This window comes from Salarias fasciatus, chromosome 1 (assembly GCF_902148845.1).
Source record: "Salarias fasciatus chromosome 1, fSalaFa1.1, whole genome shotgun sequence".
Lineage (NCBI taxonomy): Eukaryota > Metazoa > Chordata > Actinopteri > Blenniiformes > Blenniidae > Salarias > Salarias fasciatus.
The window spans coordinates 1462333-1482804 of NC_043745.1; the positions used below are offsets into that span (position 1 = coordinate 1462333).

Sequence of the window (20472 nt, forward strand, 5' to 3'; positions counted from 1 at the left end):
CATGCTGATGGCATTAACCAGAGCAGGAAGCAGGAATCATATCGGCCAGATGCTCAAGAGCTTGTTGGTGTTTCAGGAGGAAGGTGCGATGTCTACCGAGTGGATATTTCATCAAAGGCATCAAATACTACCAAGAGAAAGAGCATGTGATAACGCTGATGGAATGAGGCGTTTCCATCGCTCCGGAGTGAATCTCAACCCAGCAGCGGCAGCGTTAGCATGTCTGCTGCTGTTCATACTGCAGGTAGCTTGCTAGCTAGCTAGCTAACTAACTAACTAACTGCCTATCAAGTACCCCAATCATCTTATTGTAAAACCTGCCAACACTAACTGCTGACATTAAATTAATGCCTCCGCCTCCTTTTTTTTTCCAAATGAGAATCGATAAGAGAATCGATAAAGCCCTGAATCATCCAGCATCTCAACATTTCCCATCCCGGAGTGTGAACTGGAGGATATCTGGTAAAGACACTCAAATCACGACAAATCCCTAAATATAGTCCTGTTCAATGCAGCTGTGATTGGTTTTTTTTTTATTTAAATCTGACTCCAAACATAAAAATCCCTTCAGATGTTAAAAACAAAGAATCACTTGGCGTTCTGTGAGCTTCAGGAGACAAAGGCCAACTCTCTGGAAAGGTCAAATGTTTTTTAGAGAGTCAAAGCAGTAATTCAAAAGCAGCATTAACCCCGTCCCTCTGGACCCCCCGGTCCCCCCAGTGTGTCCAGGAGTGGATGCTGCAGTGCAGATGAAGCTGTACCTGTCGGAGGTCCATCAGGTCAGCAATCTCATCCTCGTAACGGCTCCCATCTTCACTGTAATGCTCCGAGATGAAGTCCTGTGACATGCACGCACACACACACACACACACACACACATGCACACACACGCACACACACACACACGCACGCACACACAGTAAACACACAGTAAACACAGCAGGCAGCAGAGTGTCCTGCTGACAGCAGCCTATTGATGAAGGGATTGAAGGTCAGGTGTGGACACTTCCAGCAGAACCTGAGAACATCGTCTCAGGGAGCGGCGGTGACGAGGCCGTGACGAGGTCGTGCCGCGGCGGCGTGACGAGTCACATCGTGAGCGTGCCACGAGAGTTGGAGACTTCTCCTCACGGGAAAATACTTTCTTTACGAGGACTCAACAATGCCACTGAACCACTGACCCACTTTCTGATCATGAGATCAATCTGCTCTTAAATAAAACACACACAGAACGCCATGTGTACCCGGAGCTCAGAACGTGACCTAAATACCTCCCAGTGTGGGCTACACACCCATCTGGGCTGCACTCCCTGTATTCAAACAGCCTGGAGCTTCTCAGTCACGAAACGCTGTGGCTCACTGAGCATCCAGTTCGACGACGGAAAACCCGAAAGACTCCTGACTGGAGCTCTCTGTCCAGCTATCCAGGTACCTGCTGTCTGAGTGAAAGCCTCCAGAGGAAGTAGCTGTTCTCACCGAAAATATCAAACTTCTCTCATGAAGCATTAAAACACAAACATTTGCAGATGTTAAGGCTTTGCATTAAAAGATTGTCCTGCTAATATTTCACAACTCCAGGTCAAAGCCCTCAAGTCAAAATTCTCTTCTGCTGAGTCGCCACAAACAATACATGTTTCAGGGCAAAAATCTATTGCGAAAACAAAATTAATTCAAGTTTAACATGAAGCCGCTTTACTGAAAATACTGAGAAATGCTCAAAGTCACATCTTTCCACTGGAGCTCCTATTCTGTCTTTGAATTTGATCACTTACAATGTTTTCGGAGTTTGTTTTTTTTTTTTTTAATGCCTGAACCGTGGCAGTTTTTTCTGTACCTTGAATGGAGCGGAGAAGTCAACTTCTTTAGTCTCCTTCAGACCCAGAGCAATGAGCGGGATGTTGGCCGTTTCCCTAGAGAGCACAGAGCAACAGCTTCAGTCAAGCTACTAATCCCACAATCAATACAGCACAGGAAATAATCAATACAGCAGAGGAGGGGTGGACACACACACACACACACACACACACACACACACACACACACACACACACACACACACACACACACACACACACACACACACACACACACACACACACACACACACACACACACACACACACACACACACACACACACACACACACACACACACACACACACTGCAAGACAACAGGATTCCTCTCACAAAAGCATCAAAGAACTGCTCTCATGAAAAACACGGAGAATGGAGGTCAAAGAGAAAAGCTCCAGATTCATTCATCGCTTCACTGTGGAGAACAGAAAAGAGCTCGCAAACATTTTATTAACTCTCCCAGTTTCACCACTTTCACCTGATAAAACGTGTTTAACCTTTAAATGGAGCGAACACAGCTCAAACACTCAGAGTTTATTATATTTCAAACTAGTCATTTTTAGCTGTTTTAAAAAAACTCCACATTTATCTCCTGCAGTGAACGTTAGATATATTATTTTGTCATATTTATCACCTCACGCTGCTAAAAAAAAAACCTTTGTAAATATTTAGTTTTTGGTTTTCAGTTTGGTTTCAATGTCATGAAGGTTTGCAGGAGTAACGACGGAGATGGAGAGTCACTATGGAGGAGCTGTAGAGTCACTATGGAGGAGCTGAAGAGTCACTATGGAGGAGCTGTAGAGTCACTATGGAGGAGCTGTAGAGTCACTATGGAGGAGCTGTAGAGTCACTATGGAGGAGCTGAAGAGTCACTATGGAGGAGCTGTGGAGTCACTATGGAGGAGCTGAAGAGTCACTATGGAGGAGCTGTGGAGTCACTATGGAGGAGCTGAAGAGTCACTATGGAGGAGCTGTAGAGTCACTATGGAGGAGGTGTGGAGTCACTATGGAGGAGGTGTGGAGTCACTATGGAGGAGGTGTGGAGTCACTATGGAGGAGGTGTGGAGTCACTATGGAGGAGCTGTGGAGTCACTATGGAGGAGCTGTGGAGTCACTATGGAGGAGCTGAAGAGTCACTATGGAGGAGCTGTAGAGTCACTATGGAGGAGGTGTGGAGTCACTATGGAGGAGGTGTGGAGTCACTATGGAGGAGGTGTGGAGTCACTATGGAGGAGCTGTGGAGTCACTATGGAGGAGCTGTGGAGTCACTATGGAGGAGCTGTAGAGTCACTATGGAGGAGCCGTGGAGTCACTATGGAGGAGCTGAAGAGTCACTATGGAGGAGCTGAAGAGTCACTATGGAGGAGCTGTGGAGTCACTATGGAGGAGCTGAAGAGTCACTATGGAGGAGCTGTAGAGTCACTATGGAGGAGGTGTGGAGTCACTATGGAGGAGGTGTGGAGTCACTATGGAGGAGCTGTGGAGTCACTATGGAGGAGCTGTAGAGTCACTATGGAGGAGCTGTGGAGTCACTATGGAGGAGCTGAAGAGTCACTATGGAGGAGCTGTGGAGTCACTATGGAGGAGCCGTGGAGTCACTATGGAGGAGCTGAAGAGTCACTATGGAGGAGCTATAGAGTCACTATGGAGGAGCCGTGGAGTCACTATAGAGGAGCTGTGGAGTCACTATGGAGGAGCTGTGGAGTCACTATGGAGGAGCTGTAGAGTCACTATGGAGGAGCTGTGGAGTCACTATGGAGGAGCTGTGGAGTCACTATGGAGGAGCTGTGGAGTCACTATGGAGGAGCTGTAGAGTCACTATGGAGGAGCCGTGGAGTCACTATGGAGGAGCCGTGGAGTCACTATGGAGGAGCTGTGGAGTCACTATGGAGGAGCTGTGGAGTCACTATGGAGGAGCTGTGGAGTCACTATGGAGGAGCTGTGGAGTCACTATGGAGGAGCCGTGGAGTCACTATGGAGGAGCTGTAGAGTCACTATGGAGGAGCCGTGGAGTCACTATGGAGGAGCTGTGGAGTCACTATGGAGGAGCTGTGGAGTCACTATGGAGGAGCTGTGGAGTCACTATGGAGGAGCTGTGGAGTCACTATGGAGGAGCCGTGGAGTCACTATGGAGGAGCTGTGGAGTCACTATGGAGGAGCTGTGGAGTCACTATGGAGGAGCTGTGGAGTCACTATGGAGGAGCTGTAGAGTCACTATGGAGGAGCCGTGGAGTCACTATGGAGGAGCTGTGGAGTCACTATGGAGGAGCTGTGGAGTCACTATGGAGGAGCTGTGGAGTCACTATGGAGGAGCCGTGGAGTCACTATGGAGGAGCTGTGGAGTCACTATGGAGGAGCTGTGGAGTCACTATGGAGGAGCTGTAGAGTCACTATGGAGGAGCTGTGGAGTCACTATGGAGGAGCTGTGGAGTCACTATGGAGGAGCTGTAGAGTCACTATGGAGGAGCTGTGGAGTCACTATGGAGGAGCTGTGGAGTCACTATGGAGGAGCTGTGGAGTCACTATGGAGGAGCTGTAGAGTCACTATGGAGGAGCTGTGGAGTCACTATGGAGGAGCCGTGGAGTCACTATGGAGGAGCCGTGGAGTCACTATGGAGGAGCTGTAGAGTCACTATGGAGGAGCTGTGGAGTCACTATGGAGGAGCTGAAGAGTCACTATGGAGGAGCTGTAGAGTCACTATGGAGGAGCTGTGGAGTCACTATGGAGGAGCTGTGGAGTCACTATAGAGGAGCCGTGGAGTCACTATAGAGGAGCCGTGGAGTCACTATAGAGGAGCCGTGGAGTCACTATGGAGGAGCCGTGGAGTCACTATAGAGGAGCCGTGGAGTCACTATAGAGGAGCCGTGGAGTCACTATGGAGGAGCTGAAGAGTCACTATGGAGGAGCTATAGAGTCACTATGGAGGAGCTGTGGAGTCACTATAGAGGAGCCGTGGAGTCACTATAGAGGAGCCGTGGAGTCACTATGGAGGAGCTGAAGAGTCACTATGGAGGAGCTATAGAGTCACTATGGAGGAGCCGTGGAGTCACTATAGAGGAGCCGTGGAGTCACTATAGAGGAGCCGTGGAGTCACTATGGAGGAGCTGAAGAGTCACTATGGAGGAGCTATAGAGTCACTATGGAGGAGCTGTGGAGTCACTATGGAGGAGCTGTGGAGTCACTATAGAGGAGCCGTGGAGTCACTATAGAGGAGCCGTGGAGTCACTATAGAGGAGCCGTGGAGTCACTATGGAGGAGCCGTGGAGTCACTATAGAGGAGCCGTGTAGTCACTATGGAGGAGCTGTGGAGTCACTATGGAGGAACCGTAGAGTCACGTGGCTGCACAGCAGATGAGGTCTGTAGATTCAGACAGGATGGCCTTGTGGCCTCAGATAAAGCTTCAGCAGAGATGGGTTAAAGCCTGTGCACCATGCACAGCCGCCGGATCACGTCAATGATGGCTCTACTGCTTGAGAAAGTGGATGTTTGAGTGTAATCTTCGGTGGAGAGTCTGGATCAGGCAGATGGTGCTGTAAACACTCTCAGCAGGAGTGAGGATTTAAAGGTGAGGGAGGCCCGCCGTCTCCTCACACTCATTAACCATTCCCAGGTCCCGGCTCTTCCTCCGTCCGACTGAAGCAGGACGGCGAGCGAGCTTGTTACCGACAGATGGAGAGCAGGCTGAGCTCGTTATCAGAGACCTACGTCGACACATACCTGCTGGCGGTGGGGAGAGGCGGTGACAACACTCACCGACAGCTCATCAGGAGGTTTTACTGAGGAAATGACGCAGCCCAGCAGTAAACCCAGCTGCTTTGCATTGTAGCGACAAGGCGACACGCAGCACAAACAAATGATCTCACCTCCACCGCGTACCTGACTTTACAGCCTTTCACTGCTCAGCTCGTCAGACTGCACTCCTCTGGCTGCGGTGCAACAGCTACCCACCTTCTTATCCCCTGCGGCTGCATTGTACTGTTTTATCCTCATTTTCTTATCAGGAAATAGTTTTCAGAGTGGATAAATGCAGCTCCACAGATTTCCACTGTGCAGTTTTTAACCAAACATACATTTCTTTAAATTTTTCTGACCCGTTTTGCGATCATAGTTAAGATAGAATCATATGACCAGCCTGATAGTGGAGGATATTTAAAGTCACTCTAACTGGAAAGTAAATATTACATGAGCAGTAAATGTAACTAATACACCGAATCAATTACATCAACAGGCGGTGAGTATTCAGGGTTTGCAGTCGACAAAGTACATAAAGTCAGCTAAACTAATCAATCTCGGTGAAACTCTTGGACTATCTGAGATTTTTCCATCTTATTTAAATCCTCCAAACAGTAATGAAGAATTCAAACAGCAGCAACTGATCTCTGGACCAGCCTGGCCCCAGTCCCCCAGACCAGCCTGGCCCCAGGACCGTCCTGGGCCCAGTCCCCCAGACCAGCCTGGCCCCAGGATTGTCCTGGGCCCAGTCCCCCAGACCAGCCTGGCCCCAGGACCGTCCTGGGCCCAGTCCCCCAGACCAGCCTGGCCCCAGGATTGTCCTGGGCCCAGTCCCCCAGACCAGCCTGGCCCCAGGACCGTCCTGGGCCCAGTCCCCCAGACCAGCCGGGCCCCAGTCCCCCAGACCAGCCTGGCCCCAGGACCCGCCTGGTCCCAGTCCCCCAGACCAGCCTGCCCCCAGGACCCGCCTGGTCCCAGTCCCCCAGACCAGCCTGCCCCCGGGACCGGCCTGGTCCCAGTCCCCCAGACCAGCCGGGCCCCAGTCCCCCAGACCAGCCTGGCCCCAGGACCCGCCTGGTCCCAGTCCCCCAGACCAGCCTGCCCCCAGGACCGGCCTGGTCCCAGTCCCCCAGACCAGCCGGGCCCCAGTCCCCCAGACCAGCCTGGCCCCAGGACCCGCCTGGTCCCAGTCCCCCAGACCAGCCTGCCCCCAGGACCGTCCTGGGCCCAGTCCCCCAGACCAGCCGGGCCCCAGGACCGGCCTGGGCCCAGTCCCCCAGACCAGCCGGGCCCCAGGACCGGCCTGGGCCCAGTCCCCCAGACCAGCCTGCCCCCAGGACCGGCCTGGTCCCAGTCCCCCAGACCAGCCGGGCCCCAGTCCCCCGGAGCAGCCCCAGGGTTCTGGACCGGCACCAGCGCCACAGGTTGGAGAGTGTTTTTCAGGAGTGTTGTGGGTTCAGTGGATGTTCACGTTTCACTGTCGCTCCATCGCTGAAGGAGTCCACTGACATGAAGACTGGAGGAACCTGACTAACCAGTGTTGCTTCATCACAGGAACCTTAAGCCTTTTGCTTTCATTGTGTCAGTTGGGGATTAAGAGCACTTCTGCCACGGCTAAGGCGGCCAATGCGCCATTTGGCATCCCTCCACATGAACTTAGCTTTTTTTTTGGGGGGGGGGGGGGGGGGGGGGGGGGGGGGCTGTTGTTACTGCTGGCCCAGACTGAAACCCCACCACACGCTAATACACGATCAGAGGAACAGTTATCAGTCAGATTTACTTGAAGTCCGTTTCACAACCCTTTGAAATGCTCCGATTCCGTCTCTGTAGAAACTCAACTTTTTTGAAATACTGGTCCTGGTCCAGATTCTCCAGGACTTGGTAGTTTTAGAGTTGACAGTCACCGTAATAACAATCTAACTTGGTGCTCTGTCCATATGAATGTCCGTGTTCTCCATTGTTGATGTTTAGAGCATATTGTTCTCTGCAGAATGTGTGTGTGGTTCCATTGCTACATTGGGCCAACATGAAAACCTCACTCTCAGTGTTTCTGTTGCTTCCATGAAAACCGACGTTTTCAGGATGTTTCCAACTATTCTAAAACAAAAATGCAAAAACTGTGAGTTTTAACCTTAAGCATTGTGTCAGCGGGGCCTTGAACAGCTTTATTTACCTTTGAAACTCTCTTCACAGCCGATGCTGAGCTTGCTTCACAGACTACCTGCTGTGAGGAGAGTTTGAGTTCAGCTGATGTAGCGGAGGAGGAGAACCACCGTACCAATACTGACGCTGCGCCGCTGCAGCTTCTCAGCTTCACACCAAGTAATCTTGCAGGCTGCCTTTACACCAGCGTCAGCACACAGACCACATGTTGACACATCCCACCCAAGAAATCAGACAAACTTCATGCGGCAGCAGGCGGATTGGCGAGTGATCTCTCTGGGTTCTCTCCTTCCTGACTCGTTCCAGTGAGCCACCAGCTCGGCTCTGCTGAGTCAGAAACTCTGGGGATGATGGAGCCCGATGCTCGGTTCAGGAACACTGCACGGAGGAAACGCTCTGCATCACAGAACCAGCAGATCTTTGATGGGAACAGCTCCACTCATACGATACGTTCTACTGCGGCCCTGCAGAGTGTTCTAATGCTTGATAAGGCAGTAAAGAATCCAGCGATTAGCAGCTACGTCGATCAAAGGAGAGCACATGTACTGGACTTTCTGTTCTGCATTACCTCATGTGAGAAAACCAGCTAGAGCTGGTCTGAAGGAACAATAAGCTGAGACGCCATTCAAAGTGGCGCGAAGCGGAAAAGCCTAGAAAGGTGAGCAGCGGTGTTTGGTTTCTGTACTTAAGACTGAGCTTGTATTTCAGGCTGAGCGCAGGCTGCACCTCCTCTGCTGCCCTGTAGCGTCGTTTAGAGAGACACCTGCTGAGAAACACTTCTTCATCGGCATGTGATCCGGTGTGTGTGTGTGTGTGTGTGTGTGTGTGTGATGATGTGAACACTTTGGATGTTGCACACGGACACACAGGAGCTTCTGTAAGAAGCTGAGACACACATGGGATGTCTTCATGTGACAGAAGCTGAACATGAGAAACATGCGAATCCCAAACTCATGAGCAGAAGGCACACACACACACACACACACACACACACACACACACACACACACACACACACACACACACACACACACACACACACACACACACACACACACACACACACACACACACACACACACACACACACACACACACACACACACACACACACACACACACACACACACACACACCCTAATCTGGGTTTACAGTAGTCCGACTCCCAACACACGTTTGCTTTTAGGGGTTTTATAAGGTTGTGTGCAGATTTATGTCAGAATTTACTCAAAGGATCCAAACAGGCCTGATCGCCCAACAATCCCCCAGATATTTACCTGCAGGGAGACTGATCGGCGCCTGTCGCACTGTCAAACATGGAGGATCCGTGTCAATGACCCTCAGAGGAGCCGTCACCACAGCAACCACCGAACAATCCCCCATCCTCCACTTCCTGCCCACCCGCTCATCACCTCAGCTCCACTGTGCTGGGTTTGCACTGTAACAGTGTTTAGGAACGACCGTCCTGTATTCAGCACTACATAAACGGAGCTGGATGGAGGCTCGACTCCAGAGCGACCCGGCGGACACGCCCCACGCCGGCCCCACGCCGGCCCCACGCCGGCCCCACGCCGGCCCCACGCCGGCCCCACACCGGCCCCACACCGGCTCCACACCGGCTCCACACCGGCCCCACACCGGCCTCACACCGGCCCCACACCGGCCCCACACCGGCCCCACCCCGGCCCCACACCGGCCCCACACCGGCCCCACGCCGGCCCCACGCCGGCCCCACGTCGGCCCCACACCGGCCCCACACCGGCTCCACACCGGCCCCACACCGGCCCCACACCGGCCCCACACCGGCCCCACACCGGCCCCACACCGGTCTGAGGAGGTTTCTGTGACAGTTTTTCAGGGTTTGGATGCAGGTTCAGATCAGCAGCGTGTCCTGGTGAAACCTGCTGGTCCGGCTCAACAACACACCGCCACACTCAGACGTCATGTCTTTCCACGCATCTGCATTCTAATCTGTTCGTCCTGATCCGACGGCCAACCCGACAGTCTCCTGTCCTGATAGCAACGTTAGATTATAGAAATCAGGACAGAATTTATGGTTCACATTATAGTGCTGCAGAGTGCAGTGCAAGAGATGATCTGAAGGTGTTTTCTCTATGAAAAAAGAATAGACTTTAGACTCAAACACACCTGAGTACAATAAGAGAGGCAATGGTGCAGTGGTTGGTGCTCTGACCTCACAGTGACACCATCTCTGGCTGGAGTCTGATTGGGTGTTTCTGTGTGGAGTTTGCATGAGTGAGTTTCTCTGTAATTCCTCTCTGATCCATGTCGTGAGTCTGAAACTGGGCTGAAACCGAGTGTCTGTCTGTGTGTCTGTCCTGTGATACCCGTCAGTCTCTCTATTGTCCCGAGGAAGGACCACAGGTAAGGTGGACAGCAAGCTTTCCATTAATGGCGATATTTAAAGACACCGGAGGTTATTTACCAGCACATGGCCTGTCAGTGACTTTAAACCCACATGTTTGAAGAAAAGCCAGCAGCACACATTAATCCATGTGGTTCTAAAGTGGGTCAGGAGGCGTGTTGCCGTCTCATCAGCTGAGCCTCACCCTGCAGGAGTCCGCACCAGCCTTCTCTCTGACTTACTGTGAGTTCTGGTAGACGTCCACGGAGCTGTTGAGTCCGTCCAGCTCCCCGGTCAGCAGCTGCAGGTTGGAGTTGACGTAGCTCAGCTCCAGCAGGACCATCTCTTTCACCTTGTTGTTGGACGTGGCCCTGCGCACAGAGAGGGGAGGCTGAAGGCAGCTGCAGCTGAACATCAGAACATGTGTTCCTGACCACAGGCCTGCGTCACTCGGCCCGCCGTGCGCTGGATTTATGCTCCGGCGCTCAACCAGGAGCCGTGAGTCACATCCAGCTCTGCCCATGTGGAACCCACAGCTAACCTGCACACTGCAATCTGAAGGCTGCGTGGCTCATGCCTCGGCTGCCCCCCCAGTGTATTTTACAAGCTGTTTGTGTTGGGATGTCACAGTACAGCATCAAACCTGTTGTCTTATTAATTTTTCACAAATGAGAATGAAATGTCAATCTGTTCTGTGTCAAGCACTCCAAAACCCTTCAGGCTTTACTATTCACTTTGAAAATGGTACGAATCCAAATTCCAAATTAATAGTTTAGTGTATGTTATGAGCTTGATGTCTAAGAATGGGCTATCACTTCCTGTTAAACAGGTGGTGTCCTGAGATATCTCATGTATATCAGATCCCAAATCTTGTAATAGTCCATCACCATCTCTGAAAATCGCTAATTATTATCGATAGACAGCAGCATGCAGAGATGCTGCTCTTCAAATGCAGAGTGTGTTCATAGTGGAGGCAGCACAAAGTGTGTGTGTGTGTGTGTGTGTGTATAAAACCCAAGTGTCTGGTTGACTGAAGCCTCTGCACAGCCAGTACAACGGAAACTTCCCTCAGAACATGAGTGTTGAAGAGCAGACGCGTGAGGACGCTTTGATACCGTTTAAAATCAACACTGGCGAGTGTGAGTGAAAACCAAGACCTGTCAGGTTGTTCCAGCACTTAGTGCAGTGTGTGGGGCTCACTCAGTGCTGGCCAGTGTTAATCATTAGCTCCACACGCAGGAAGCGCCAGCCTCATTCAGAACATGAAGGGGTTTCCACTTCCAAAACATGACGACTGAAACATGAGAGCGTCCTCTGCACTCGGTGCTCCGATCATCAGTGAAGCGAACCTGAACACACCCAAACACCCCGGCAGCCTTACAGGAGGCTGAAGTCAGGACAGAGTCACTTGCAATAGTTTCTCTGCACGAGTCTCGCCGTTGTGGCGTCTTTCTGTTTAGCCGGGCCGTCTGAGGAGGACAGAGGGAGCTTCAGGTCCCTGCAGGGCTCAGATAAACCCCACACGTCTGCCCGTCCTTTCAAACTCACACGATTCATGATGCATTGAGAAGGTGAGAAAACAAAACCTGTAAATCGCCTGCATCCTTGGTGACACCAGATAAAACACACACACGCACGCACGCACGCACGCACGCACGCACGCACGCACGCACGCACGCACACAGAAACACACACAGAAACACACACAGAAACACACACGCACCTCTGTGGTGCTTATCTGTGAGTCTGTACAAGTTCTGCCTTAGCCATAACGAAGCACATGCACGCACACAGCCGGTGCTTCCCTTGGTGTCGGAGGCAGGTGTGGAGCGGGCCAGAACACACCCCCCCCCCCCCCCCCACCCCCCCGGCTCTTATCAGCCACTTGTTGTTTGTGAGATGCGGCCGGCGGCATGGGAACGTCTGGACCCAGTCCTGCACTCCTCACATGTTCCTCTGCTTCTGCTTCCTGGCTCGCAGACCACTGGCTGGATTTTTGCTCCGAGCCTTTGAAGTGTGAAATACAGCCGGTGCAGAGAGCGGTTTAATAAATAACTGGAAAACTTCAGCAGAGCGAAGTGCTTCTCTCCTGGAGCGGAGCGCTGGCGTCTCAGACCACTTGTTTGACCTTCAGTCCTTCTGATTGGACAGCGGACACCAAGTCCCTGTTTCTGCTGAAATGTGGCATTTAGTGTTTGTAATTTGACACCAGCCTCACAGCTGCTGTGGAGTCTTGTCAAATCAACACAACATCAAGAACACACACGGGATTCAGCCTGAGCCTTTCACAGCAGCGATAACGTCACTCTTAAAATGAGAATCTTGATCAAAAAGAGCCGACTCATCTCAAAAGAGAAAAACACCCAGAAAACATTGTGTGTATTCAGATCCGCTTGAAGTTTCCTTTCAATCTTCAAAAACTCCATGAGATTTTAAAGTCTGCTGAAGTTCGAGGCTCGCTGCAGGACTCTGGAGGTCAGCGTTTAGCGAGTTTCAGACTCTTCCAGAAGCTTCCGGAAGCCTGTAAAGCTTCTGTAAGTGGCGTGAAGCGAATGGTGGAGCTGAGCTATCTCCAGACTGAGCCGGACCGCTCTTCAGCGAGGGGCTGGATTATGTCCAAACAAATGAAAAACAACGCTAGAGAAGAGAAGAGAAGAGAAGAGAAGAGAAGAGAAGAGAAGAGAAGAGAAGAGAAGAGAAGAGAAGAGAAGAGAAGAGAAGAGAAGAGAGAACTGGTTGGACCGGACAGACTCCACCTGTGGCTGATAGAAAGAGGAATGCAGAACAACAGAAGAAGAAAAGACGAGTTGAGAAACTGAAGACACAAAATGACAAAACGCAGCCATTTTGCAAACAAGGATCTGGAGTGATCTGTTCAACAGAAAGAGCTGTAAAGTCACATATCTAAAGCTGTGTGAGGGACAGAGGTGATCATGAGAGCCAGAGGCGCTGCCGGACGTCCGCCAGGCTGCCTTTCATTTCTGGATCAAGCTGGACTGAGCAGTGCATCCAGGCCGTGCTCTGGACTGCAGCTGGGCCAGACGCTCACACAGGGCGGGCCCGCCCCGGGCCTCAGCGGGCCAGACCATGTGCAGGACTGCAGGAATGCGGCCTGGACAGGAGTAATGAACACAAACAGTTCTGAGCCACTGTGCAGCCGGCAGGCTGCAAAACACCGACTGCGCCTTCAGTCCGGTGAACCCGGCGGCTTTCCGAGCCTCCTGAGCCAGGCAGGAGAATTCAGCCACAGGAACTCTGTGGAAAAGGCTCTTTAAGGCTCTCTGCGACGCTCCCCTCAGCAGAGCCTCCTCCATTCTCTGAGGGAGTTTATTCTCCATCATTTCCTGCAGATTACTGTCATAAAAAGATGACTTTGCCTTTTGCATTCTGCCTCGGCGGGCAGCCGGGTGTTTTTCCTGTCCAGCAGGTTGGGCTGATGTAACCATGAGCAGCATTTCTAGAAACACCACGTCTGACCAGACGCCGGCTGCTGGAGAGGAGGGGCTGCTCGCTCCCGGAGGGCTCAGCCCAACCCTCACCCTTCACCACGGACTCCAAACAAACTGCAGTGTGATAAACGACGTTTGTCATTCACACTCTGCATGTCAAGGCGGAGTCCTGCTGCGAGGCGAGGGTCAAACAGAGCTCTGCTGACCGAGGAGCAGCGGCCGTCAAGCAGAGTTTCACCACATTAAATGTCTTTAATGACAGAAGAAACACCGGAGAGGATCCACTGACGCTCTCTCAGTCCTGACTCTGGTTGTTTAACAGCTGAAGCTCTGCAAATATAACAGCAGGCTGCGTGAAAAGCTAGAGGACGGACCGTTGACCCTCTGGAGGAGGTGTGTAGCAATGCATGGTGACACAGATCTATGGACTGTGACTTCCCAGACTCCAGCGTTGTGCACACACAGCATTAAATCCACCAAATAAATAACAACAAGGATCCAAAGGACTGCAGAAAACCCTGGTTTGATTCCTGATGGTCGCTCAGCTTGTTCAGCCGCTGCAGAGCAGACAGGCCGAGCCCGACGGGCTGCTGGGCCTTTTAACCCCGGATCCCACAGCACGCGTTTCTGGAGCGTTCGGCGGCGTCGCGCTGCGTCGCGCTGGATGCAGCAAATACGTTGCCATTGCAGTGGTCGGGAGCAGTTCCACATCCAGCGTTCGCTCGCGTCGGCGCTCAGCCGCGTCCGGGATAAAAATACACGTCCCACCTATTTTTGGCCGCGGCCGCACGCGAGCGCGTCAAGCTCCGCTGCTCGGATAGCTCCAAACAGGAACGAGAACTGAAACAACTTCTGTGTTCTCAAAATTAAATAATGTGAAACGTTTACATTTTTGGTTGTTGTCAGAGATGTTCACTGAAGTGTCTTTGTATGATCTTCAGTACTTATATTGTGCCAGGTCACAGGTTTTGGTCAGTCATGTAGTCATACATCTATTTGTAACAACATTGTTTTATATTATGCATTTTGTCATAAATAAAGCTCAACACAAATATCCAAGAAACTGAAGATGTGCATATTTCGATATTTGAATACATTTGTGGAGTCAAAAAAATATCATATGGTTTGTTTTCCTTGTAGTGGTGATGTTTGTCCCCTGAATACAGTTCGCTTGTGTGCTCATTTTATTGTGAAAGGGTCATGGAGTTAAACGCGCAGCACAGACGGAGTGGGTCGGGTCTGTGTTCACTTCCGGGTGCGCAGCTAAACTATCGCCATGGATGAAGAGAGACTCGTCGTGGAAGTTGAGAAACGGTTTGGCAAAGAAACGACGAATGAATGAGTTGTTGTTGTTGTTGTTGTTGTTCCGGCTTTTAGTCCTCTCAGTATATTGCGGAATCTTGAACATCTCGCGCTCCACAATGTTTTTGCGCTCTGCTGTGACGGAGCGGAGAGCAGGAGAAGGCCTGCAGTGGGCGTTGACGCGCGCACACACAAACGGACGTGAACGCGTAGCGGCGCGCCGCAGGGAGACGCTGCTGTGGGATCCGGGGGTAACCCCTCACACAGTTACCACTTCAGACCACCTGCTGTGATTTCAACCAGGACCAGGTGAGACTGAACAGAGACGATGACGGAAAACTCACCAATACCGTCATACGTGCTGCAGGGGAGCAGAAAAGACAAAGTCTTATGTAACAGGTGTGTGTGTGTGTGTGTGTGTGTGTGTGTGTGTGTGTGTGTGTGTGTGTGTGTGTGTGTGTGTGTGTGTACCTGAGCAGGTTCTCGGCTCCGGCCCTCATCCTCATCTGTTTGATGATCTGCTGGTTCAGAGAGGCTCGTTTGTTCTGCAGCTTGCTGCGTCCGGTCTGGGCGAACGGGTTGCAGCCCTGAAGCAGGAGAGACGGCACACAGGTCAAGAAAACACACAGCAAGTGACGGAGGGTCCCACTGGCCAATCAAAACACGGCTTCAGTGCAGGACACTTCATTATATTATGATGACCGTCCTGCATCGCTGCTGTTAACCCGACAGTCTTTCCACAGCACAGATCACTCTGAACAGTAAGGGATGGAACGCAGCTCGCAGCGAAACGACTGGATGAAGCGGCGTTTCTCTCATTACTGCATCAAGAACGTGTTGAAGTGACTAAATCCAGCATCACACCATGCCGCTCACTGAATATCTAAATATTAGGGCAACTTGTCTCTTTATGAAACACTGAACACTTCTTTTTTCCTTTCAACAGGATTCCAACATGCTTCATTCCACTTGTAGATGTTTTCCTACTCAAAGGACTGAAGAAACAAACCTGAGCTCAGTGTGTGTGGGTGTGTGTGTGTGTGTGTGTGTGTGTGTGTGTGGGTGTGAGCGTGTGTGTGTCCATTGTGAGCACGGTGTACCTGCCTCACTAAGTCAACAGGTTGTCACAGATAAACTGGCTGCAGGCATTACTACCGACTGAGTCACGGAGAGGTGTGGCAGACCGGTCAGCACAGACCAACCTGTTCACTGAACCGGGGCCCGGGGCCACGGGGGCCAGTGGGGCCACGGGGGCCAGTGGGGCCACGGGGGCCAGTGGGGCCACAGGGGTCACAGAGACAAGGGGCCACAGGGGCCACAGGGCTGCGCAGCAGCAAGGACTCAGACGTCACACACGGACCTTCAATGTTTCAAATAAAAACCTTAGAATCAGCAGAAACTGTGGCGGACGCCCCCTCGGCTGTGATCTCACATGAGGGAGACGGCTGCTATCAGGTCGTCAGACGTCACACTGAGCGAGGGCCAATCTCAGACTATGAGCGAAGAGAAGGAGTCTCGAAACAGATTTACAAAGTATCAGCCTATTGATTTACAGATTACTGCTGCAGACCGGCGGACTCGCTCTGTCACAACCGTCTGGCTCTCGTTTACATAACGCCTGACCGACACTTCACATTTTATCACAGCAACACGAACACAACAACACCACCACCCCGAGGTCTCCACAAAGAGCCGCTTCCAGCAGCTCCGTCATGGAAACCGACCCCAAAACACAGCGCAGGGTTTTCCCTTTCACTGGCAGTGGAGGAGGAGACGGAGGGAGAGTGTTGGAGTGAATCCAGTCCAGACGGTTTGGAACGCTTCAGCGATTCACGCGTTCTGTTCCTCACATCTCTCAGTCCGAGTCCTGCTATTTTTAGAAGGAGACGCCGTCACGCCGTCACGCCGTCACGCCGTCACGCCGTCACGCCGTCACACCGTCACGCCGTCACACCGTCACACCGTCACGCCGTCACGCCGTCACGCCGTCACGTCACAGGTTACATCAAAACTCAGGAGGAGGGCGAGGCTCAGCTGGAGGCTGTCCGATCGGGAGGACAGATGCATTCCAATGTGGTGACGGCGAGCCGCTCCTGGATCATGTGATGGTGGTGACTGGTACAGCGCCTCACTCCCAGCCCACCACGGACACACACACACACACACACACACACACACACACACACACACACACACCACACACACACACACACACACACACACACACACACACACACACACACACACACACACACACCACACACACACACACACACACACACACACACACACACACACACACACACACACCAAACGCTGAACAGACCCGGGAACGTCTTCAGGCCGCGTTTCTCTCTTTTTCACTGTGGACGTCTCGAACAGGCCGGAGGACCTGAACTGGGTCTGACTGACGGCCCACAATCCCCTCTGCTGACCTGGTCGCTGCTCAGAGCGAGGCCAGTGTCAGGTGAAGGTGATGAAGGAGGCAGCTGCAGGCAGCGAGCCAATAAGACGTCAGAACCGGGCGCCGCAGCTTCCAGCACGTTCCTGTCGGTCAAACCGGCGCTGCAGGGCGCTAGCTCCGCCCACCGGAGAGTCCGCCTCTCCGCACCGAGAGCCCAACGCTACGGCCTCCCTGGACCAGCCCGCGGGCTCCAGGGGCTCCCGGGGCTCCAGCCAGCATCCTGCTCCACAGACGAGACCTGAGCAGAGTTCAGCTGAGCCATGGCGGCAGACGCTTTGACGGCTTCTCCACTCCCAGAGTCCTACTCACACACACACACACCCCGCCGAGTGTGTGTGAGTGAAGGGAGCTCGCGGGTTTGTGAACCAGGACACATGTTGTCCATTAGCGTCTGTGGTCTGGCTGGAGGACGCCTCAGCCAGATGCTACGTCAACGCCGCCGCCGGCCGGAGGACGGGGAGCAGAAACGCCGACTCGGCCGTTTGCTCTGCCATCTTTCCATCCTGCCGGGAGGGACCACAGCCCACTCCCCGTTCCACTCATCCCACCCCGGAGGAGCGAGCGCCGCGCAGCAGCAGGCGCACTGCGATCTGCCCGGCAGGAAGTGTCCCAACTGCAGATCTCATCAGAGCTCGCTCTGCGGTCTGAACAGCAGCGAGCTGGAGACGTGACAGTGGGCTCCAGTAATGAAGGAACACACACACACACACACACACACACACACACACACACACACACACACACACACACACACACACACACACACACACACACACACACACACACACACACACACACACACACACACACACACACACACACACACACACACACACACACACACACACAGGAAGCGGCTGAATCCAGACGGCGCTCTCGGGGGGATTCAGGGGATCCGCGGACACAAAGGACAGCTCAGACTATGAAAACACTCCAGAGAGCGTGACAGAGCGAGGCCGGAGAGAAACACACTCATCAATCACTGCCAGACGGAAAACTGACCAGGTGAAACGGTTTTAACCCAGCAGAGGCGAGACGCACACAGGGACGAGCAGCACCTCCTGATGCTTTAAAACACACACTTCAAGCACCATCAATCAATTACTCAGAGTTTGATCATACTGGAAGAAACTGTTTTTAACCACATACAAAAATCCAACGCTCACATGTTCTGAAGGCGCGACTTCCTGTTTCGCCACAGTGTGAGGTATAACCGATGTTTACACTGATAAGCAGCAAAACGCCGTGGAATTCTCTCTCACTTCGATTAGACTTTTTTTAATATGAAAAATTGTGCTTCACTAAACGATTCTCAGAGTTACCCTCCGCATATTGACCCTCAGGTCATCCCTGTGGCGTCTGTGTTTGGGGACTCGCCCCACACATTGGGAACCACTGGAGGTCAGCGAGCTGTATGTATCACACCTCACACACACCACACTGATAAAGGGCAGCTGAAGCTATTCTTAGTTCACACACACTTCTATAGCTGTGAGAACATCCATTGACATAATGCATTTCCTCGCCCTTGACCCTAACCATCAGAGACAAAAGCCTGACCCTGACCCCTGACCCCTGACCCTGACCCGAACCTAATTCTAACCCCAACCCAAAAATCAGGTCTTAACCCTCAAAAAGGTCTGTCGAAAAATGAAGACTGAAAAAAATGTCCTCAGTCTGTTGGTGACACACACACACACACACACACACACACCTGAAGCTGACAGTGCCGCTGTGGCTGACACATCAGCGGTGTGTTGATAAACGGCTCCACACTGACCTTCCGGAAGCAGCTGCTGTCTCCTCCGCCGGGCTTCAGCGTGTCCGTCATGGTGACAGGAGGACAGGAGGACAGGAGGACAGGTGAGACAGGAGGACAGGTGAGACCGGTGACAGAGGCGACCCGAGGGCGGCTCCGAGCGAACAGCGCAGCCGAGAGAGAGAGAGAGAGAGAGCGCGAGAGAGAGTCCGAGCGCGTGTGAGTCCGCAGCGCCGTCTGCTCTGAGCTCTGAGCTCAAACACTTCACCGGAGACTCCCTGGCTCCGCCCACAGGGGGAGGGGCTTAGCGCCGCACACACCTGCAGGACCAATGACGTATAGAATTGTGCAGGACAAACCCGAGGGAGGGGCAACGTAAGGCCCGAGGACCAAAGCAGCCCTCCACGGAGCGTGACAGAGGTGAGAAGAAAACAAAAGACAAACTGATGGTTGTATGGAAATTTTTTGTTCCATCACAATAAAACATTTCACTTTGTTTTACAGTGCCACAAAAAATAAATAAAAAAATACCTGTAATAGAAAAGGTTTTTATTAATTAATTATCAATGGGTGCTCTAACATTTAATCCAAAGAAAACACGGAAAAATTAGCCTTGACTAGCAAAATCCTGCCTACAGCAGCTTTAAATTATTATATTATATTAATGAAATAGTTATATTACAGTAATAATAATAATAATAATAATAATAATAGATAAGTATAAATAAAATAAGACAGCACACAAACACACAGTTTGCCCTCTTAGATTTACCTCATACAGGATCAGGCATTATAGAATGGATGGATGGACGGATGGATGGACGGATGGATGGAGATACTTTCATTGCACACAGTGCTCACCACCTTCTATCCATGATTATTGAAGGTAATTTTTTTTGTTTTCATTTTCATTTCCAGAACCAGAGCAGCTTCGAGTCTCCAGAACTATCTGTGTCAGTCTTTATTCCAGATCCCAGTGTTCTTCTCATCAGGTTCTGAATCTGTTCTTCTTACTAGGCAGCCACAGGCAGATCAAATGGCCCGTTTATTCAAATACAGACTTAATAAAAAGCGACTGGTGGACTGTGGGGTGGAGGGGGGGTGGGCTCGGGGGGGGGGATGCCCTGGATCTCGGGGTGCGTGGCCGGAGCGCTGGGGGGTGTACTGGCCTGGGGTGGGTAGCTGCCCGTGTGGGCCGGTTCTCCCGGGGGGGTCATGGCCCTCCGCCTGTGTGGGGGGTCGGCTCTTGGGCTCTTGGGCCTTGGGCTCTCGGCTCTGTCCACCCCGGGCGTCCGGCGCCCAGGGTGGACCGGCTCATGCCGGTCTTGGCTCCGCGGCTCCTCTGCCCCATTTCTGAACCGGAGCGTGGGCGTCTGCCTGG

General features: G+C 52.3%; 1 protein-coding gene across 2 annotated transcripts in view; it reads right to left on the reverse strand.

Moving 5' to 3' along the window:
- The window catches only part of rhpn2 (rhophilin, Rho GTPase binding protein 2), a 29305-nt gene extending 9987 nt beyond the window's left edge, over positions 1-19318 (reverse strand). For both annotated transcript variants that reach the window (XM_030094809.1, XM_030094800.1), the window contains exons 1-5: positions 19113-19318; positions 15340-15455; positions 10360-10488; positions 1835-1910; positions 762-839 (exon numbers count right to left, since the gene is read on the reverse strand). In XM_030094809.1, coding sequence (XP_029950669.1) covers positions 762-839; positions 1835-1910; positions 10360-10488; positions 15340-15455; positions 19113-19163 — 450 coding nt within the window. In that variant the 5' untranslated portion in view covers positions 19164-19318. The remainder of the gene's footprint in view (positions 1-761; positions 840-1834; positions 1911-10359; positions 10489-15339; positions 15456-19112) is intronic.
- Positions 19319-20472: the final 1154 nt, after the last annotated feature.